The 23,448-nt window shown below is 41.3% G+C and overlaps 1 protein-coding gene across 4 annotated transcripts in view; it reads left to right on the forward strand.

Moving 5' to 3' along the window:
- Nucleotides 1–23,448, forward strand: part of raver1 (ribonucleoprotein, PTB-binding 1) — a 43,863-nt gene that overhangs the window by 7,535 nt on the left and 12,880 nt on the right. For 2 of the 4 annotated variants that reach the window (XM_052042294.1, XM_052042295.1), the window contains exons 2-9: nt 128–194; nt 816–1,285; nt 4,318–4,509; nt 4,716–4,845; nt 8,218–8,321; nt 15,157–15,243; nt 17,716–17,824; nt 21,904–22,157. In XM_052042294.1, the coding sequence (XP_051898254.1) occupies nt 128–194; nt 816–1,285; nt 4,318–4,509; nt 4,716–4,845; nt 8,218–8,321; nt 15,157–15,243; nt 17,716–17,824; nt 21,904–22,157 (1,413 nt within the window). The remainder of the gene's footprint in view (nt 1–127; nt 195–815; nt 1,286–4,317; nt 4,510–4,715; nt 4,846–8,217; nt 8,322–15,156; nt 15,244–17,715; nt 17,825–21,903; nt 22,158–23,448) is intronic. The other 2 variants (XM_052042296.1, XM_052042297.1) reach the window with 1 other exon arrangement.

Consider the following 23,448-nt stretch of genomic DNA (forward strand, 5'->3'; position numbering starts at 1 on the left):
AAAACGCGTGTTAGCTTTTGGTTAACTTTTAATGTTGTGAATGTGCTGAATTGTCAACAGTTCTTCAGCCCGGACATTCCTGTCTTAACTTTAATTTTTTTAATAATTCCTGTAACTTGTTTTACAGGAAGTCTATGAACTGCTGAGTGATTATGATTTAAAATACTGCTTCGTGGACAAGTACAAAGGCACAGGTAAATGTTCTTGAATATCCTTTAAGTGCCCGGATTTCAATGAAGACTGACAACTAAAATTTGACTGTAAATAGATGTAGTACACCAGGGAGCATGCAATACGCCAGGGAGCAATGCACTTTCCCACATGTGAAATCCTGGTCTCGAATATTCAATGAGGCTGGAGGAAAAGTAATAGAATAAGATTAAATGCTCATCCTTCTCTGGCACATTCTGCTCTCCCATTTGTAATCAGATAATAGCAGATCTTTATTTCTATTTTCTTGATGAACCTGAAAATTTATTATTCCTTGCAAGGCTTTTGTTTAGTATTTTTCAAATGTTCTTTTAATTTCCACTCATCTGATTTGTACTTTCTTTTGTGTACTTTGAAGTAATAATTTGGAACTAAGTTGCCTTTCTTTTTAATACTTCTGTCAGCCTCAGCAAGGTTTCACCTAAACTACCCTTTCTACAGATGAACAAGGTTCAACCTTCACCCCACCCCTCTGTGTGCAATGCTAAATTAAAGGCGTGAACTATTCCTACTTTCCCTTGACCCCATTAAGGGAGAAACGGTTACAAAGTCATACTTTCACACAGACAAATGTATTAACTATTTCTTTCCTTGTTTACTTCTAGCTTTTGTCACACTATTAAACAGGGACCAAGCAAACTCTGCCATTGAGAAACTTCACCAGTCAACGTTACGAGACCGAGAGATTTCAGTTCAGCTGCAGCCCACAGATGCTCTGCTCTGCATTGCAAATCTGCCACGTTCTTTCACTCAACAGCAATTTGAAGAGCTGGTGCGACCTTTTGGAAATCTGGAACGATGTTTTCTTGTATACAGTGAGGTCTCTGGGCACTCTAAAGGGTACGGTTTTGTGGAATACATGAAGAAGGACTCGGCTGCCCGTGCTAAATCAGAACTCCTTGGAAAGCAGCTGGGCACACGAACCCTCTATGTTCATTGGACAGATGTGAATCAATTGACTCTTGATCTCATGCATTCTAAGTGCCTGTGTGTGGACAAACTACCGCATGATTATAAGGACCTGCAGGGACTCAGTCAAGCCTTCAGCTGTGTCTATCAGCCAACCTACTGTCAGGTATGATTAATAGTCGTGGGATGCAGCCATTCTTAAAGGCAAGGATGATCCAGAGGGTATTTTAAACCTATGAGCAACAGTGACCATCTGTTACTTTCATGGCATATTCTTGTTTGCTTGGGTTGAAGGGTTTATGTTGTTGCAGGAGCTTGCTTTTCTTCGTTCTTCTGGAGACCAGTCCTCACCACTACACATTCCCTGTGATCTGAGAAATTTTGGAAGAATGGTGTTGGTTAAGCTGTGATTTGAAAATTTAATGTAGCATAAGTCTTCCTTTTAATTTCTCCCTCCTCTTCTTTCAGAATTCCCTTCTCTAATCTTCATCCTGTTTTACATCATGCTGACTTGAGGATGGAGATAAACACTTAAATATTCTCCTTGATTAGTCTGGAACTGTATGGAACCACCGGGGTTGAGAATATGGTATCTAAGTCCGTGTGCCTGTGGACTGGCTAGTCCAGAAGCTTTTGACACCAGATGTGATGTCTGAAGTGCTCTACTGGTAGTTTGTAAATTTTAGATCTTGAGTAGATTTGCACTCTTCTATTGTCCTTGTGGGTTTTTTCCCCTCTGTTATTAATGACAGCAAAGACTCGGCTACTGATTGTGTATAGAAATTGTTCAGTTGTTGTATTTGGATAGTTTGCCTTCTGCGACTGTTTCTATTCTGGTGATGTTACATGAGGTAGTAAATCTTTGATGACTAGCCCATATACTGTAATCATAGCTTACCTGCCTGGTTCCCTTGGTGCCCCAACATTATGTTGATCTCACCCCTAAATGTATTAATGATGAGCATTCGTAGCAGTATGAGGAATAGAATGGAAAGGTTCTGAGTGAAAAGGATTTCTCTTCATCCCAGAATGAATATTTAATCCTCAACTGCATTTCACTGAGGTCATTTCTCCCTTTTCTAAACTGCAGTAAGGCCCATCCTATTCCTTATGGATGAGACAAATTCCAATCTTGAAAATGGATCAATTTAGCTACCCTGTCCTTTTATTTATATAAAAAAAAGGACTTGTTTGATCAACTTTAGTCTTCAAAGAAGAGGAATATTTTGACTGTGCTAATCATTATGGTGGTCTAATTTGTAGTACAAAATTGCAGTCTATTCTACACCTTTTGGAAATTTTGTCTTGGGAGATGGAAAGGGTGGTAGTGAAGGACTTTGTACACGCTGGAAATTGTAATTTAGTAAATATTTATTACATTCATCAGAGGAGATAGTGGAGTCAGATCCTCCATCATTCCTTAGCAGATGAACAAGAAAATAACAAATGGTACATGACAACTCAAACCATTGGGAAGAAATGAAAAGGCAGCTAAACCAAAACAGTATCTTTTAGCAGGACTACAACTTCAACAATAAGTAGATTAGTTGGTGCAGTCTAGGTACAATACAACAGAGTTGGTTGAGGCTTCTGATAAATTACTTTTCTAGCATGAAGTTGCAATCAAATGCTTGTTTATATTACATATTAAAGTTTATCAAACAAGTCCTTTTTTTTAAATAAAAGGGGAGGGTGGCTAAATTAATCCATTTTCAAGATTGGGATTTGTCTCATCCATAAGGAATAGGATGGGCCTTACTGCAGTTTAGAAAAGGGAGAAATGACCTCAATGAAATGCACTTTAGGATTAAATATTCATTCTGGGATGAAGAGAGATCCTTTTCACTCAGCACCTTTTCTCACTTTCTGCAAATAGTGACTTATGTGAATTTTGCAGCACATTACAAATTTAACTCTTGTGAAATGCTTTGGATTGTAACACAGCTGCTGCTACTAATACTAATTAATTTTATGTACTTTTATGTCACGGAGTAGGTTGAACAAGAATTAATTTCCACTAAGTTGCAAGAGATTATTAAGTGCTCCCAAAATGACTTGCTATTAATTTTAATTGCATCTTCGTTCTTGACCGGATAAGGGCCAGCTGGGCAAAGCACATCATGCTAAATCCTTCCTCTGGTGTAAATCCAGAATGTGAATAGTGGGTATTAGCCACTGGTGACTCTACATTCGTATGATGTAGAATATCAGAGGAATCTTCATCGTTGATTAAAATAGTAATTTTTATCATTAAGGCCCTCGCATGAATACACGACTGCATTGGAGTTTAGGAAGGAAAACCCTGAACTGTGCTGGGTGTCTGAAAACTTGTCCAGAAAGACAGCAATTTAAGGGGGTCTAATTAAGTTTGAGGTGCTTAGTGCAAAAACTGCTCCCCATGACTGTTCAGGCCTGCCTCACTGTATTTAATGCTATGCACTGTCAAGAAGGTCCTTGAAAAACACTGGTATGAATAATTGTAACTTTGCAAGGCTTTAAAGATTATGACAACTTTTGACTGACCAAGAATTGCATGACGTCACTGAAAGCATAATGTATATAAAAAAAAGCTTTTATCACCTCTGTTCCTCTTTGACGGGATCAAGCTTGGCTGTTGCAATCTACTCAGTCTAATAGTCATGGCCAGCACCTGTAAAGATGAAACTGAGGTAATCTAGGTTTTCAGGAGAGGGAGAATTCTTTACAACCACAATTACATTGTAAAAACATTTTAAAAAATGGAAGCAGGAATATGGCCCTTCACGCCTTGTCTGCCTTTCAGTAAGGTTGTGGCTGCTTCTGTTTGTCGTCCAGTGTCCCACTCAAGTCCCATATCTCTTGGTACCCTATATCTAGAAACCTTCATTCACGGCTTTGAATAAATCCAATAATTGGGCATCTGCAGCCCTTTTTTGGTTAGTGGTTTCAGAAGATTTTAAACTGTGTACAGAAATTTCTCATGACCTCAAGCCTAAATAGCCAACCCCTTATTCTGTTACTTTGTCACCCCCACCCCTGTAAGGGATTATGCATGTCATGTTGTGGAATGAATAGATTTATTCCCTGTTGACGAGTATTTTGAGAGTGGTATCACTGAATAAACCATGTGTCAGCTGAAGATTGTTTATCTTTATTTATTTCTCTTCCCTTGCCCCATTCCTTTTCCTTAATCACCCATTTTCTGTCCCTTGTATGCAGCTGGCTCAAGGACCTGATGGGCAATTCAGAGGCTTTGCAGTTGTTGAATATGAAACTGCAGACGAAGCGGAGGAAATGCAACAGGAGATGGATGGGATTTGGGTTGGCGGGAACCACATTCGAGTTTCATTTTGTGCACCTGGACCCCCTGGGCGGAGCATGCTTCCCGCCTTGATCGCAGCTCAAGCTATGGTAAGTCAGCAATCAAATTTACACTTGTGTACTGATTTCAAGCACTGGATAACCAGGATGTCTAAGGTATGGACAGTGAATGGGGATGGAAATAGAGTTCTTATCAGTTACTAAGGAAAAGCTAGTTCAGTCTTGAACATTCCATTCACTTATAACTTAGATTAGACATTGCATCTCATCTTCACTTGTTTTAATTCTTGTCCTAGGCAATGAACCGAGGGAAAGGTCTGCTCCCAGAGCCTAATCCTGTGCAGATTCTGAACAGCCTCAATAATCCAGCAACACTGCAGCTTCTCTTAAACCCATTAATCCACGGAGGAACTGGTGGGCAGCAGGGTGAGCAACGGAGTACACGAGCTATAGATGGATGTGTTTATTGCTACCTACTGTCTCTCTTGGGTTGCTCAGTGTGACAGGATGCAGTAGTTCGGATTTTAATGGAGTTACCAAGTGGCCATGATTAGGATGTACCCAGACCAGAGCCTGTTCACTCAGCGGATTAGCATTATCCCTGATGACTTGATGGCTTTCAGTGTTGTATTGTTATGAAAAGCACTAGAAATCATGAACAAGAGCAGAAATTTTCAGATAGAATCAGTGTGCATTGGCAGAATTTTGAATTTTTATATTTGGAGGTTCTGTAAAGTGGTCTGTCTTCATGCTGTCATAGAGTCATACAGTGTGCAAGTGGGCCCTTTGGCCCAACTCGTCCATGCTGAGCAAGATGCCCATCTATGGTAGTCCCATTTCCCAGTGTTTGGCCCATATCCCTTTAAACCTTTCTTATCTATGTACTTGTCCAAGTGTCTTTTAAATGTTGGTATTGTACCTGCCTCAACCACTTCCTCTGGCATCTCATTCCATAAAAACACCACCTTCGGCATGACGAAGTTGCCCCTCGTGTCCCTTTTCCCTCTCGCATTAAACCTTTGCCTTCTAGGTTTTGATTCTCTTCTCCTTCCCTGATTACATTCACCCAATCTATGCCCTCATGATTTTGTACACCTTTATAAGGTTGCCCCTCAATCTCATATGCTCCAATGAATAAAGTCCCAGCCTGCCCAACCTCTACCTCTCTCTCAGGCCCTTGAGACATGGCAACATTCTCATAAAGCTTCTTTGCACTCTTTTTAGCTGTCTTGTGGAAACGGTGATGGTAGACTATTCATCTGAAGAAGTTTGGTTTTCCCCTGTAGTCACGCAGCTCAACAACTCAAACTCTAATTTCTTGCATTTCACTATTTTGAAATTGCAAATTGTTTGTTGTTTTGAGTGCAGTGCTGAAATTCATACTTTATTGTTGGATATGCCATGACATTGCTTACAGCTGACAGCGCATAGTTGTTTAGCTGCTGACTTGGCGTTTCTTTAATCCCATTATTCGGGCCGGTTCTCTCTATTGTGAAATGGTTTGAATGGAATTTCATCAAATGTTTTAAAAATTGTGAACTCTGGTTGGATGCTGCTGTCCATCAGTAGTTGCCTTGAAGTCTCCTTTAGCAGCTACAATCCATGTTGTTGCTACAGGGGTGTTAGGTAGGGTGTTCCAAAAGTCTTGTGGGATTGGAGAGAAATATGTTGGTGTTCCCACATGTTAGCTGTCCATTATTCTCCTTCATGAGATGGTATATTGTTGGATCTATAAAGCTTGAAATTGCCAAGGGCTCCTATTTAAAAAATCGAGCTCTTAAACTTTTGACATCTTTTGGTTCATCTTGATCTCCAGTAAATTTTATTTTTAAATTGGTATCCTCTAAATTCATTGAACATTTGTAAATGTTTTTTATGATGAATAAGTTTGGAAATTCCCTTTGTAAGTACAGTGTATGCTAATTTCATTATTTCTGTCAGCTTCAAGATTCTACCATCAGACACATCTTCCCCTTCCCTCCCTTTTTTTCAGTATTTCAAAGGGACCACTGTCTTTACAATCCTGCTTTTCTGTCCCCACCAACCAATGGTGCTTTCCCACCCAACCGCAGACGATGCAACATCTATCCTTTTGACTTCTCCCCTTCCCATCGTCCTGTCCTTCCAAGTGAAAAAGCAGTTCACTTGCACATCTGATGATTTGCATTCAGTATTCACAATGTGGTGGTCTCTACATTGGAAAAACAAAGCACAATTCGGGTGATCATTTGCAAAGCACCTACATTCCCTTCTTATGGATGACCCTGAGCTTCCAATTGCCTTCCACTTTAATTCTCTATCCCACATTGACCTATTTGTCTGTGGTCTCCTTGACTGTTGTAATGAGGCTCAGCATAAACCTGAGGTACAGCGACAGGTAACTTGCTTTTTGTGCCTGTATCAGAACAGCCTTTTTGCTATAAGTCACCTATCTGTGATATTGGCTCAGTTTTCCACTCGATCTGCTGGATGTGTCCTACAGTCCTGTATCTTGAAACTTTTTATGTTCCATTGCTTGTATTCTTGCTCTCAAATTGCCTCCATGAACTGAATGAAAAACACTGATGCTGGAGGAACTCAGCAGGCCAGGCAGCATCCGTGGAGAAAAGCAGGCGATCAATGTTTCGGGTCAGGACCCTTCAGGACTGAAGATAGGGAAAGGGGAAGCACAATATATAGGAGGGAAAAGCAGAGCAGTGATAGGTAGACAAAAGAGGGGAGGCGGGGTGGGCACAAGGTGGTGATAGTAGATGCAGGTAAGAGATAGTGATAGGCAAGTGCGGGGGAGGAGGGGAGAGCAGGTCCACCGGGGGCGGTGTGGGTCACAGGTAAGGAGAGAAAGAGGAGAAAAGAAAAAGAGAGGCTAGGGAAAGGATGAAGAAACATGGAGGGGGTTGGGGATTACATAAAATGGGAGAATTCAATGTTCATGCTGTTAGGCTGCAAGGTTCCAAGATGGAAAATGTGCTGTTCCTCCAGTTTGCACTTGGAATTTTCCTGGTGGTGGAGGAGGCCGAGGACTGATATATCTGTGACATCCTGCTCCCACCCCAGGAATTTTCCACTGCCCCCACCATGGGTACAATACCTGCCCTACATCACCTCCATCCAGGGGCCCAAGCAGTCCTTTCAGGTGAGACAGAGATTCGCCTGCACCTCCCTTAATATCATCTACTACATTCGGTGCTCCAAGTGTGGCCTCCTCTACATTGGTGAGACCAAACGCAGACTAGGTGACCATTTCACAGAACACCTGTGCTCTGTCCGTAACCGCGATCTGCATCTCCCTGCTGCCAGTCACTTCAACTCCCCCTCCCACACTATCCCAGATATGTCAGTCTTCAGCCACCTTTCCCTCCTATATATTGTGCTTCCCCTTTTCCTATCTTCAGTCCTGATCTGAAACATTGACCGCCTGCTTTTCTCCACGGATCTTGCCTGCCCTGCTGAGTTCCTCCAGCATCATTGTGTTTTTCATCTAGATTCCAGCATCTGCAGTCCTTTGTTTCTCTGCCCCCATTAACGCATTGATTGGATGAACTCTACAATTTATCCTCACAGCAACCCAGTTATACCCTATTGCAGATATTTCATTCATCTTATCCATCCTTCTCCCACCTTCCCTATACATTGTTTCCTCTCCTTCCAAGTTCTGATGGTTTTCAACCTGAAACAATAACTCTGATCTTCTTTCTGCCTAAGCTGCTGCATGTTTTCAGCTTGTATCTTTTTCTTCAGATTTCCAGCATCTGCAGTTTTTGGTGTCCATGCCAACAGTTATGCTTTTTTTCCTTTCAGGAATTCTGGGAGCTGCTCCTTCAATGCCACTGTTGGGGAATCCTGGTTTAAGTGCTGCCCTCCTGCAGCTGATTTTACAGAGCCAAAATCCAGCACAAGTCCAGGTAAATCTCTTCATGCACACACATTTGATTGTAAAAAGGCTACAAGGAATAGAATGTTTGCTTTGAAGTGTGAGTACAAACTTGAAGAGATTACATTTGTCGTGTGGTGTTTCCAATAACTTCATCCTCTTTGTTGCTTCAGCTATATTGAAGCAATGCTGGTATTGTTAGTATCCTGAGTAAAACTGATGCTCGGCATGAACTTGTTGGCAGTTTTGTGGCTCTGTGTGTTTCATTTACTATAGATTGAACTTGGTTTCAAATTTAAATTTATTTGGTTTAATCCCCTTCCTGTAGTTTTCTCATTGCCCTCTTGTGTGCTTGAAAAAGTTATTTAATGATTTTCAGCCAGATGTGAAACGTTAACTCTAGCTTGTTGAATGATTGTCTGGACTAATGGTGTAATCTATGGGAGTTGCTGTTTTCTTGATACCAGTAATCAGCTGAACAGGTTGGTGTGAGAAGCAACAAGGCAAACATAATCTGAATAATACAGCAGTTTTGTATATCAGTTTAGTCTGATGTGGTGCTTTCCTAATATCTTAAACTATAGACACATTGTCCTATAGATTTGTCCACACGATTCATGAAGCTTCTACAATGTGCATTAGTCATTGAATCTAGTGTCCATTCTCTCAGCATTGCTGAATTTGGAGTTTGCCATGTGGTGGTTAAGGAAAAAATAATGAAAATGAATTTTGCAAATCTGACAAAAGATGCCCAGTGAGTCACATATCTGAATGGAAAAACATCACCTTTCAGCTGAATAGATATTCCATAATAATTATTTTGTTAACTGTTAACCCTTCCTTTTACCAATGTTCAGTTATTCTATTTTATTGTGTGCCTTTTCCAAAAGGTATTTGGGGACAGATCGTCCGATTTGTTTCTTTGAGATTAAAGGCCGTGACGTAAGGAATAGGAACAGCAGGAATGGGCCATAAGGCCCCTCAGGCTTCCTGTCCTGCAGAACTAATTTCTCTGTGGACAAGGTTTGAATTTGGAATATAAATGCTGTGCTTGAAGTTATTGTTAAGTTCAAAGTGTTTTAATGCAGTGTGCAAAATCCTTGGGAATTGTTAGGTAAATTGTATAAACTCATTAATGCCTGTTCATAAGCATTGGGCAAAAATTGGCCCATACTAGGAGTATGTGCCTACCACGTGTAAGGATACATCATACCAAAATGGGCACGATTTCAATTCCATATTTTTGCCACATATTCCTTGCAGTTTTTTTTTACACCTTGTTTTTTTTTAAGAAAAAAGAATTGGCTTCTAACATCAGTTCGTAAGGGCAGTGGAAATTCTGTTGGTTGCATGGCAATAGGATAAATGAAGTACAGCTCTTGCCCAGTTGACCCAAATTTCTGCTCTTTGTGAGTTGTGCTAAAGTGCTAGTGAAAAAGTGTGAGCAGTTGTGTTGGCAGAGCAGGATATTGCAGCTGAGCACGGTTTTGTACCCTAATGCACAGCCACTTATTAATGTAGCTGTGACTGGAAAGTGAGTCGCCTTGATGATGTAGACCACTACTGTTGTACCTCCCTGTCAGAAACAGAGGTTGCCACCCCTTGCTCGAACTGTGACTGACAGTTGAAGTTGGGATGTTCTGGTGTTCATACTTAGGGAGGGCTTTCTTAGTTTTATTCCAGGAATGTCATCTTTCATTTCCTCAGTGGGAATATTGCATCAGTTGTGTAAATGTAACCTCTCTATTTGAATTAATGTTTATTTCAGTTCTTGTGGGGTCAGAAACAATCAATCTCTTTTTTCCTTGTTGGCTAGTTATCTTGTACAGGTTGTTGTCAGAGTCTGTACCGAACAGAAGGCTGTACGTTGAAATGAAATTTTAAAATGCTTTGAGCATAAGGGAGGCAGAGTGGTGTATTAGATAATTTTAGGGACGCGGTCATCTCAGAAGTTCAATCAGGTAGATGGGTGACCACCAGGAGAGGTAGGCAGGTAGTGCAGGAGTCACTTGTGGCTATCCCACTCTCAAACAAGTATACCAGTTTGGATACTGTTATGGGAGATAGCATATTGGGGGGAAAATAGTGACAGCAGCCATATCAGTGATGACTGGCCCTGCTGTCAAGCAGGGTAGGACAAAGTCTGGGTGACCAATAATGATAGGTAACTGTACATAATCAGGGTCACAGGCAGATGTTTCTATGGCTACTAGCAAGACTCCAAGATGGTCTCTTGCCTACCTAGAGCAGGATATAGCAGATGGGCGCAGTTTTCTACCCTAATGCACAGCCAATTATTAATGTGGCTGTCACTAGATCATGAATGGCCTTGATGCTGTCGACTACTACTGTTGTACCTCCCTTGCAGAAAGAGGTTGCAACCCCTTGCTCAATTAACTAATTTATATGATTGACAATTGAAGTTGGGATATTCTAGAGTTCATACTTAGCCCATGAGGAAAGGCTTTCTTAATTTTATTCCAGAAATATCCTCATTTGTTTCCTCAGTGGTAATATTGCATTCACCATTATCTCCACTGACCGGCAAGGCAGAGGAACTTGGGGCATGGATTGGTACATGGGACTGGGATGTTATAGCCATGACAAACCTGGTTGAGGGAGGGGCAGGACTGGCAGCTCAATTTTCCAGGGAAGAGATGCTGCAGGCATGATAGAAGTAGCGATAAGAGAGGAGGGGGAGTTGTGTTTTTGATGAGGATGAACATCATGGAGGTACCTGGGGAGGATATTCTTGGGGGAATTGCCCAGTGAGGCTATTATGGGTGAAACTTAGAAATAAGAAGGCAATGGTCACTCTGGGATTGTATTACGGGCCCCCCAATAGCCCATGGAATGAGAGGAGGAAGTACTTTGGGAGATTGCAGATAGCCATAAGAGTAATACGGTTGTAATAGAAGGTGATTTCGACTTCCCTTTTGTTGACTGGGACTGCCATGGTGCAAAGGGCTTGGATGGGGTGGAATTTTAAGTGTGGCCAGGAATGTTTCCTCAAACAAGATGTAGATGGTCCTACAGAGAGGGACAACAATGGACTGCCTGTTGGGCAATGAAGCAGGGCAAGTGACTGACATATCAGTGAGGGAGCACTCTGGGACCAGTGACCATAACTATTTCTGAATGACTGGAATTATGGAAAAAGATAGGACTGGTCCACAGATTAAAGTCCTAAATTAGGCCAAGGCAAATTCTGAAAGCATTAGATAGGAACTTGCAAAGGTTGATTAGGAGAGGCTGTTTGAAGGTAAAGGGATGTCTGGCAAGAGGGAGGCTTTTAAAAGTAAGATGGGGAAGAGTTCATGGACAACATGTTCCTGCTAGAGTGAAGGGCAAGGCTGGCAGGAGTAGGGAGCCCTGGTTGACTTGGGATATTGAGGCACTGATTGGGGGGTGGTGGTGGCGGAAAAGGAGGAGGTGTATGTCAGGTATCGGCAACTGGGATCAAGCGAATCCCTTGAGTATGAAAGATGTAGGAGTACACGAGGGGAATCAGAAGGGCAAAAAGAAGACATGATTTACCTGCCAAAGCTAAGGTACAGGAGAATCCTGAGAAATTCTACATATAGGACAAAGGGTAACTCGGGAGAGAATGGGTCCCTTTAAGGAACGATGTGGTCATCTATGTGTGGAGCCAGAGGAGATGAGTGAGATGTTAAATGAATATTTCTCATCTGTATTTACTGTGGAGAAGATCATGGAGACCAACGAATTAAGGGAGATGAATAGTGGTGCATTGGAGTATATTCACATTACAACAGAGGAGGTGCTGGTGGTCTTAAAAGCATTAAGGTGGATAAATCCCCAGGTCCTGATCAAGTGTATCATTGGTAATTTTAGGAAACTAGGGAAGAAATTGCAGGTGCCCTGGCAAAGATAATTGCATCATCCTTAGTCACGATAAAGTGCTGGAAGACTGGAGGGTGGCTAATGTTGTGCCTTTATTTAAGAGCTGCAAGGACAAGTCAGTGAGCCTAACATCAGTGGAGGGAGAGTTACTGGAGAGGATTCTGAGGGACCAGCGTTTGGAAAAGGAAGGATTGGTTTGGAATTGTAGCCACATCTTTGTGTGTGGGGAAATTTTTCTCTTAAATTTGAGTTTCTTGAAGGGGCGATGAATAGGATTGATGAGGGTAGGGAAGTAGATGTTGTCTACATGGACTTTGGCAAGGCCTTTGGTCCTGTATTATAGGCTAGTTTGGAAAGTTTGATCAAATGGAATCCAGGGTGAGCTAGTCAATTGGATACGAAATTGGCTTAGTGAAAGGAGTCAGAGGGTGGTTGTGGAGGGATGTTTTTCAGTTTGGAGGCTTGAGACCAGTGGCATGCCACTGGGATCGGTGCTGGGTCCACTGTTATTTGTCATCTATATTAACTATTTGGATGACGATGTTAACATGATTAATAAGTTTGTGGATGACACCAAAATTGGTGGTGTGGACAGTGAAGAATATTACCAAAGATTACAACAGGATCCAGATGAAATGGGGCAACGGGCCAAGAAATGGCAGATGGAATTTAACTCTGACAAATGCTAGGTGTTGCATTTTGGTAAATTAAATCAGGGCAGGAATTGCACAGTAAATAGGACCCTGGAGAGTGTTGTAGAACAGAGGGACCTAGGGATACAGGAACATAGTTCCCAGAAAGCAGTGACACAGGTAGACAGGGTGGTGAAGGTGCTTGGCATGCTTGCCTTCATCAGTCAGGGCTTGAGTTTTGGAGTTGGGGCTTCATGTTATAACTGTACAAGTTGCTGGTGAGACCACACTTGTGTGTATTTCTGGCCATCCAGCTATAGCAAGGATGTAATGAAGCTGGAAAGGGTGCAGAAAAGAATCATGAGGGTTTTACTGGGACTGGAGAGTTTGAGTTATAAGGAAAGGCTGGATAGTCTGGAACGTAGGAGATTGAGGGGTGGCTTAGAGGTGTTTAAAATTGAGAGGGATGTACATAAGGTGGATGCTTAGTTTTTTTTGCAGGGTAGGGAAGTCTAAGACTAGAGGGCGTCGATGTAGTGTGAGAGGGGAAAGATTTAAAAGGGACCTGAGGGGCAACTTTTTCACGCAGAGGGTGGTTAGTATATGGAACGAGCTACCAAAGGAGGCTGTAGAGGTGGATACAACTACAGTGTTTAAAAGACTTTTGGACAATTACATGGATAGAAAAGGCCAAGAGGAATATGGCCAAATGCAGGTAGATGGGACCAGCTCAGATAGCCATCGTGGTCAGCATGGACTATTGGGCCAAAGGGCCTGTTTCTGTTGCTGTGTGACTCAATGACCCAGAACGTTTTCAGGTCTGTATGACTATAACCCTGGTGTTTCTGCAGTGGCACAATATTACTCCTGAAGGTAAAAGCTTTTGCTTTTTGGGTAATGTGCATAATAGATCATCCACCAATTAAATTAATCAGTTACAATTGCTTGATCATAACTTGATCAAGCAGCAAGCTGACTTGTTGCACTTGCCTGCTGGTGTACTTGCCTCAAAGCAGCTTACCTATGTAAGCTGATACGACTTTTCTGCTGTCCTGCAGCTTCCCTTGCAGTGAACTTAATGGTATTGCATCATAGAGTAAAGACAGGGCCACATAGTGGTCTTGTCCAAAGGCTTTCTCATGTAACAAGTGTTTTGTCTACAAACAAAGCATGACGGATTGCATAGCAACACAACCTGCTGTGTTGTTACTTTGACTGAATTTGAATTGGCCTCGTGTCATTAGTGCCACCAAATATTCACTACAGTTCCAGTTGAAACCTATTCTGAACTGTGCACGTTATCAAATACATTTGCCCGCTTACCCTGAAATAACTATTGTTTACTAAAATACTGGAGTGAGTGTTGTTTCAATCACAGAATTATTTGGTGAATTGGGATGAAATAATTGGCTCCTACTGGCTGAATTGGGGATCACTGTGTTCAGCTGGGATGTAGGTTTACTTGGAAGACACCAAATCCCAAATACACATTAATTTCCTTCATCACCCTTTCAACAGTGTCAGAATATAGTAGAATGTTGTGTATCAGAGGTGGGAGAGTATCTGTGTGTCATAGTCATAAAAATTTACTGCACAGAATGAGACAATTCATTCCATTGTGTCTACGCAGGGTAAAGATTAATCAGTTAGTGATGTGGATGGGTTTTTTTTGACAGCCTGGTAGTTTCATAGTCACTGTTACTAATGCTCTTCAAATTCCATATTAAATTCACTAAATTTAAATTTCCCAGCTGTCATGGTTGGATTTGAACATGTTCAATCCAGCCCTATAGACTGCAAACCTTGTATTTTAATCACTTGTAGCAAACTTGCTGCATTTTAAATAAAAACAAGATGCTGGAGGAACTCAGCAGGTCAGGCAGCATCTGTGCAGAAAAGCAGACGGTCAACGTTTCAGGTCAGGACTGAAGAAGAGTCTTGACTCAAAACGTTGACGGTCTGCTTTTCTCCACAGATGCTGCCTGACCTGCTGAGTTCCTCTAGCATCTTGTTTTTCATCTAGATTCCAGCATCGGCAGTCCTTTGTTTCTCTAAACTTGCTGCATATTTGTTTGCGTCTACACTTGCAGAAAAAAGGGGGTAAATTCTGAGCACATCTTGGCCTCTTTTTAGATTTAGTCATGTAACAAATAAATGAATTTGAATATCTTCAATAGCTATTTGTTGCTTTCAAAATTCTTTAAACATTGCTTACTTTATTAGGTCCTGTTCAAAATGAGGCTTTCTTTTGCCTGTGGAATTTTGGTAGCTTTTTACTAATTTTCTTTTCTGTTTAATGACTAATCTTTCCATTTTCTGCTGCACCCTTCCCCATCCTCCTGTTTTCCTCTACACTTTGTTGTGTCCTAGAATGCTTTGCTTGGGAACCCAGTTTTTCTGCAGAATCTGGTTCGGACCCAGCTGATGCAAAATAAGGAAAACCAGGCATTCCTCAATGTAAGTGCACAAAGAACAGATTGTCCTGCTAGGTTTTGTCTTTGTAGTACCTGCTAACCAATCTTAATATTGCTGTCATCCTCTATTTTACAATTTTATTTGGATAAAGTGGTGGCCAGCAGTTTGGTTTATTTGCAGCAAATAATTGAGTAAGAGGGGCAGTTTCCAGGTATAACAAATTAAGGCTGTTGGATTTAAAAATTAAAAAAACAACTGTAGTTGTTCGAACTCTGAATAAATAAAATGTTGGAAGAAGTCAGCAGGTCAGGCAGCACCTGTGGAAAGAAATAGGCTGTTGGTCTGTGGCAGTGTCTTTTTGCAACACTCCCTGATACTTGTGATGATATTCAGTGTTTTGATTTGAGTTAATAAAATATTATTATTTTACATTGTTACATGCAAGGCACTTTTTGTTACTGCCTTTCCTGCAGTTGTGCAGAATTTCATTGAAATATAAAGGGCTCCTTGACACATGAAATAATTTGTGTTTAGAAGATTTGAGATCACCTCCCATTGAAGTATGTGAGACAGTTTGTTTTCTCTGACTGAAGAGTTGAGAAATAGAGGTATAGTCTTAGGATAAGTTGGCCATTTAAGGCTGAGGTGAGGAGATTTCTTTTGAGGTATGGGTGGGGAAGGTGGGTGGAAATGCTGGTTAGGGGTAAAGTATCAGCTACATTCTTATCAAATAGCACAGCAGGCTTGAGGGGCTGAATGGCCACCACCTGCTCCTATCTCCTCTTTTGCTTTCTGCCACTGTTTTTAAGTTGCTCTGTCTCTTAACAGTTTTTCCCTCTGCTTGTGCAGTTTAGGAATTCCTTTCACATTGAATACAATTATCTACACTTGCATTAAAACTAAAAATACAGTACTTAGAAAACTTGATTAAAAATATGTTTCTATGTGCAATCTGGGTGCATTCTGCCATCATTCATTAGAAACTGATGCAGTAAAGCCTTCAGCACTTGTGGTCTTCTCTGCTTCCTATTACCGTACTCCAATCATCCTTCAGTGTTCCCTATGGTAACTGCATTGAAATAAGCATTTGATGTTTCAGAATGGTGTCACCAAACTATTTTGATCCTCTTTTGATTTGCACTTGTGTCCATTCTTGCAGGTTGTATCTTGCACCTGTACATTGACTTGCCAGTGAGATTTTCTCTATAACTAGCTGGCTTTACTGCAATGAAATCTGGTTGAAGAACTGAAAATGCATGATTTGATGGGCTGTAAATGTTGCTGTTTACACATTGTTTCAGATTCCAAGACATTGCATCCATGAGCTGGCTTTCCATGAACTGTTCTAAATCCCTCTGCCACTGAAGAAAACTAGGCACCAGATATAGCAGTACAAGTATTGTGAGGTTAAAAGCTTTGTTCTCTTGGGCTCAAAAATGAAAGGCTGTTCCTTTAGAACAATTAACTGGGATTAAGCAGTCATCTAGTATCATTAACACTAGTAAAATGTTGACTTGCTGGTTCATGGGTGGTGGTTCCATCTGAAACCTCATGAACCTTGATGATGAAGATTAATTGGATATTCGGTTACAGAGGGTGCCGTAACTGAGCCCAGAGTACATGTGCATTTGCAGTAGGATGCTTCTTGAGCTGCATCTCTGGCCCTTGACAACCAAAGGTTATCTGTACAGTTTTGGAATTCTAATATCAATTCCTGGCCTTTCTCACCTTTGCAGTGCCCTACCACTCTTGTGGTGATGTTTTGCATCCTGTTGTAAATGACTAAGTAATAAACTAAATTGTGGATTCTGGGCTCGTATAACTAAGTTTTTTAAAAAAATGGGTATGTTGAGTTAGATCTGGGGTTAATGATGAATTGAACCAAGCTTTGGTTTCCAGAGGCTGAAAAAGAGAGTATCAATAGTAAGACTGAGGAGTAAGGGATTCCTACAACTAAGATGCACGAAGGAGACTGAAGTGAGGAGGCTCAGTAATTTCAACGTATGTGGCAAGGAGGGGGACTAGTATTGGCTTCCTCAAAGTTCTTCAGCAGTAATGATTTCTAAAGATGGTGATGTTCCTGGGGATGAGATGAGAGAAATTGAAGATAATCACAATAAAAGGGATGGTATGTTAGATAAATAAGGTGGGAGATGGGAATTGGCCGTTGTTTGAGTTGTCCTGTACTCCATGTTCCAGTGATTGGTACGTTAAAACAAATCGAAGAGTATCCTTCTGTATGATAGTGTTGTCTCAAGAACTGTGTGGATTAAATAAAGATTTATTTGTATAGTTCCAGTGATGATGGCCTTCAGTCTTGGAAAGAAACTTGAAGGTTGATAGAGATTCATTGTTGGAATTCAAAAAGGATTTTTTTTTAAACATTAATTGTTAATGGAAGTGACTAGATTGTTCTTGGGACAATCTAACACTGGCTTGAACACTGAAGTGTGCTGTTCTGCAATTCTTGACCAGGTAAAAGTCTGGCATTGTCTGTGTATATTTTTTTTCCAGAAGCCTGGGATTCTGGGTGAATCTCCTCTTGCAGCTTTGCAGCAAAACCCAGTAGGACTTGGAGGCCCACCACAACCCGGGAAAGGACTTCTTGGGAAATCGCCCTCGGGTATGTCAAAGCCTTGGAAGCCCAGAGCCTTTTTTAGTTTGGCACTTGCAGCCAATGCATTATCTTTTGTCAGCTATCTCAACCTCAGCCCTGTTCTGGAAGAATGTTGTAGCTGTTGTTTAGAGTCATGGAGCTCAGAAACGGGCCCTTTGACCCAACACATCCATGCTGACCATGCTGCCTATCTGCACTGATCCCATTTGCCTGTATCCCTCTGTTCCTTTCCTATCCAAGTACCTGTCTAAATGGCTTTTAAGTGTAATTGCATCTGCCTCTACCTCTGGCAGCTTGTTCCATATAACCATTAATCTCTGTGTGGGAGAACTTGTCCCTCAAATCTCCTTTAAATTTCTCCCCTCTTACTTTAAACCTATAGCCTCTAGTTTAGACATCCACCCCAGGTAAGTATGTGACTATTTACCCCATGTATGCCCCTCTTAATTATTTAAACCTATATAAGGTCACTCTTTGGCCTCCTATATTCCAGTGAGAATAAAACCAGCTTATCCAATCTCTCCTTAACTAACTATGGCCCTCCATTCCAGGCAGCATCCTAGTGAACGTTTTCTATACTCTTTCTAATGCTACCATATCCTGCTTGTAGTATGGCAGCTAGAGTGGTGCATAATACACACAAAGTGTGGCCTGACCACATTTTGTACAGTTGCAACATGACATCCCAGTCCTTGCAAGTGCCTTGACCTATAAAGGCAAGCATGCTGAATACTGCCTTCCATACCCTATCCACCTGCATCACCATTTTCATGGAGCTATGAACTTGCATGCCAAGGTCCTTCCGTACATCACCACTCGTGAGGTCCCTACCATTTGCTGTATGTGTCCAGTTAGTATTTGACATCCCAAAATGCATTACGTCACACTTGTCTGGATTAAATTCTATCTGCTACCACCTTGCCCAACGTTCCAGCTGATCTATATCTCTCTCCATCCTTTTGCAACCACCTTCACTATCTACTACAGCAATTTTTGTGTCATCAGCAAATTTACGAATTGGTCCACCTAAATTCTCATCCAAGTACGTGTGTGTGTGTGTGTATACATGTATATATGTATGCATGTGTGTATATACACATACATACACGTATGTGTATATACATACACACATATATATATACGCGCACACGTGTGTGTATATGTATACATACATGTATGTTCCAGCATTGATCCCTGCAGTACATCACTAGTTACAGACTTCTAGGCAGAAAAACAACCCTCAACCACTACCCCGTGTCTCCAATCCCCAGCCAATTTTGCTCACGAATCTTCTATTTGGTATCATCATCAAATCATTAACTTATTAGCCATGCAAAATACTGAGGGTCAAGTGAAAGTCACTGACATCCCCAGATTCTACTGGGGTGGTGAGGGGAATGGGATGGTTTGGCTCTTAAGTCAGTAGTTTAATAGATGTATTTTAGTGGCTTTTATCTTGTTGCTCAGTGGTAATTGCTTCACAATAACTTTCAACTGGCATCACCTCCTGCAGCGCAGGGGAAAGTGCAAGATCAGTGTTGCATCCTGCAGCTGAACAGGCTGTAAATGGAGGTCCAAAGGCCTACAGCATAGAAGCTTCCCCCAGTTTCATGGGGCTAATGGAGCCACACTGCTTAGATCATAAACCCAACCACTATCCAGCACTGAGCCAGGCCCTTCGGCCCAATTCGTCTGTGCTGACCAAGTTGCCTAACTGAGCTCGTCACATTTGCCTGTGTTTGGCCCATATCCCTCTAAACCTTTCATATACATGTAGCTGTTCAAATGCCTTTTAAATGTCATAATTGCACCCACCTCTACCACTTCCTCTGGCAGCTCATTCCTTGCACTCCCCACCCTTGGTGTGAAAAAGTTGACCCTCGGGTCCCCTTTAAATCTAGTTTTCTAGTTTTGAACTTTCTTACCCTAGGGAAAGACTGTAGCTATTCAGTTTATCTATGCCACTCATGATTTTAGAAACCTCCTATAAGGTCACCCCTCAACCTCATGCTCCAGGGGGAGAAAAATGCCAGCCTATCCAGCCCTTCCTTGTAACCCAAGTCCTCCAGGCCCAGTAACATCCCTGTAAATGTCTTTTGCACCCTCTCCAGTTTAGTGATATACTTCCTATAGCAAGGTGACCAAATGTGGCCTTGCCAACATCTTACACAGCTGTAACATGACATTCAACTACTGTACCCAGTATTCTGACTGATGAAGGCAAGTGTGCTAAATGCCACCCTCACCACCCTGTCTACCTGTATTGCCACTTTAAAGGAACAATGTTCCAACATCCCTAGGTCTTCTACAACACTCCCCAGGGCACTACTGTCACGAACCAGCAACAAAAGAAACACACTGAGCATGATTCAGTGTTAAAAACTATTTTATTAATTACTACTTATGATAATACGTAAAATAAAAGTAAAAATGTTAGTAAGTTAGAATTCAAAAATGTTAAACCTCGAACGTTAACCCCAAAACTAAACTCGTCGTGTGTGTGGCAAAGTCCAAAACTCCCAGTTCTGGAATGGTTCTTAAAGTTCAGTTCCGCAAGCCATAAGGTGAAACATGAGCAAGGGTTTCTTCAACAACCACCATTGTCAGAAGATAAGACGTAGATGTAGAGAAACATAGAGAGTAAATACGAAATCCAAATGTTCCATGATGGAACCCAAACGACACTTCAGTGTTTACTCGGTAGTGACTTCCTCACCCCGAAAAGCATCCGAATCGTGGTCGTCCACACACAAATACCTGTTTCCTTCTACAGGTCAGCAACAAAGTGAACTCCACCGGATTACTTCCAACTTCCATACATGGATTTCAGTGGCAAACACAGTTATTGTTTCTCATCCATCGATAGAGAACACTAGCAGGCTGGTGTCTCTGTCTCTGTCTCTGTCTCTGTCTCTCTCTCTCTCTCTCTCTTCTTCTTCAACAACGTCATTACGTCCTTTATCTTCTATTGACGTAAGCACGCCCCATACACACACACACTCTATCTTAAAGGGACTTTCACTGAGTCCGTAACACTACCATTTGCTATGCAAGTCCAGGCCTGGTTTGTCTTACCAAAATACAATACCTCGTATTTATCTAAATTAAACTCCATCTGCCATTCCTTGGCCCACTAGCTCATTCGATCAAGATCCCATTGTAATCTTCAGTAACTACCTTTTGCAGATGACACTAAAATGACACTATTCACTCTACCACCAATTTTAGTGTCATCTGCAAACTTGCTAGCCATGCCAGCTACATCCTCATCCACATTGTTAATGTAAATGATGGAGGACAGCTGACCTGGCACTGATTCCTGTGGCACCCTGCCGGTCACAGGCCTCCGGTCTGAAGAACAGCCCTCCTTGTCTGTCTCCTACTGTCAAGTCAGATTTGTATCCAATTGCTCACCCTGGATCCCATGTGATCTAACTTTCCAGACTAGCCTACCACGTGGTACTTTGCCAAAGCCCATGTAAGATGACATCCATCCTATAACAGGGTAATAGGGGATATGGAAGACATTTTACTCCAACAAGGTTTCCACATGCTATTTAATAATTTGCAAAGCCTGTAACTTAAAATTGTCCAATGATTGGATTGTTTTGTAATGAGTAGAATCTATGGAATATACACTTTTAAACTTTATTTTTCCCATGTTATCAAATACCACTTTCAGAAAAAATGCTTTGGTACTTGAATGACGGTCCTCAGCCTATCTATCTGTGACCATTGTTGAGCAGTCTGTCTTTACCACTTCCTCTTCAGTTTCTATCTGTTTGAGGTGCTGGTCTTTAAGTTGACAACTTCCAGAAACTCCGGGCTGCAAGCGGTGAGGTAAAAGGCTCTTTGGCAACCCACCTGTCCATTTTAGAGAATTTTCTGTTGTGATTTTAAACCTCTGAGGACTGTCCATTTTAGAACAGTGAATTGTAGAAGTAGCATGTCTGTACTCCATTCCTCTGCAAATTATTATGCAGGATTGTTTTAATGAAGAGTTACTTCTGTTTTAATTGAGTTTTCTCTCTTGATTGATTTTAACTAAATTATTTTCTATCCTTTTTGTATTTTACCCTTTGCAGGACTGAATTCTGAAAGAGGACATCTGAATCCACCTTTGATGCCAGTGGGGTCATTGCCAAACCAACAATATCATGGACAAATGCCAGCTGATGTGCTGGGTATGATGGATAATCCATCTCATACTCGGCAAGTCTCCTCTCCTCCGGCTCCTCTGCAAGGAATCCCCACATCCATCCTGGGTTCTGTGCTCAGTGATTTGAAAAAACAGAGGAACCAGAACGTGTCTCAAGAGACTGGCTTAGCCACATCCGGGGTGAGAGATCAAGCTTAAACGGATGGTCATACCTCTGTAGAGTATTGAAGTTTATTCCTGTCATCACAATTAACAGGAGTTAATATTTTTGAAAAGGACACTTGGAATGTGATTAATGTAGAGGAGTATTTGCATTGCAAATATCAATTGATCCTGAAATTAATTTAAACCTCTTCCTCCTGTCTTTCAGTTTGTGATCTATACCATAGTTGACTGAAATGAAGGTCTGTGCAAGTTTTTAAATGTATTGTTAAAGCTACACTTTGGAAACTCTCCTGAATAATGGGCAATGATAGGGAGATTGTTAGACCAGAAATGGTGCAGAGGAAAGTAACAAATGGGAATATTAGTGTCTGCCTTACACGTTGTTAGTGGCAAATGGTATGGATCAATTAGCATTCAATCCTTTAAGATTGAAATCCAACTTTTTTTGAACAAGTGGAGACGAAACTGCAGATGCTGGAGCCTGGAGGAACTCAGCGGATTGAGCAGCATCTGGATTGTTTGTTCTTTGAACCAGTTTTTGGTTATCTGTGCTAAAAGCCTGTTTGATGTCAAATTTTGCTTGACAATGTTTGTGTGAAGCAAATGTGCTACACAGTTGGTTGTTTTGTGGAAAGTTTGCAAATTTCTCTTGCCTGATAAAGTGAAACTTGCTTCACTCTGGAATGCAATGGGGAATGAAAGAACTTTTCAGAATGAGGATAAAGCTATATGTTTCAACAAACATCGACATGTTTAGTGGTGTAATCAATCCAATCTTGCAGATGAACTTCATCCTTGAATACTCTGACCAGGACTATATAGTGTCAGTTTCTACAATTTATTTGTAACTTGTGAGCAAAATCAATGTCAAATCTGATTGCAGCAACTTGGGATACAGCTCTCTCCAATCAGAAAGCCTTCTCCCCATAGTTGTTAACATCTTGGGGCTGAGCTGTCAAAGATGAGTGTTTTCTTAGCCTTGTATCCATCCATCAAGGTAAAGGATCCTTTTATTAGTAGGTACAGTGGTACTGGTTTATTTGGTGAATGGTAGCAGAAGGATTAGTGTTTGGAAAAACCCTTTCAATATAATATATTGCTTATTGATATAATATTTAATTAGATAACTCTCAGGTTTGTTCAATAAGGAGAGATTAATCAGATTGGGCAGTGCTGTCGAGTTTGAAGGAATAAGAGGTGATCTTGTTGAAACACACACAAAAAAAATTCTTATGTGCCAGGGATGATTATTCTACAGGCTGGGGGTGCCTAGAACCAGGGGTCACAGTTTCAAATTAAGTGATTT

This window comes from Pristis pectinata, chromosome 31, assembly GCF_009764475.1.
Source record: "Pristis pectinata isolate sPriPec2 chromosome 31, sPriPec2.1.pri, whole genome shotgun sequence".
In the NCBI taxonomy this organism is placed as follows: domain Eukaryota; kingdom Metazoa; phylum Chordata; class Chondrichthyes; order Rhinopristiformes; family Pristidae; genus Pristis; species Pristis pectinata.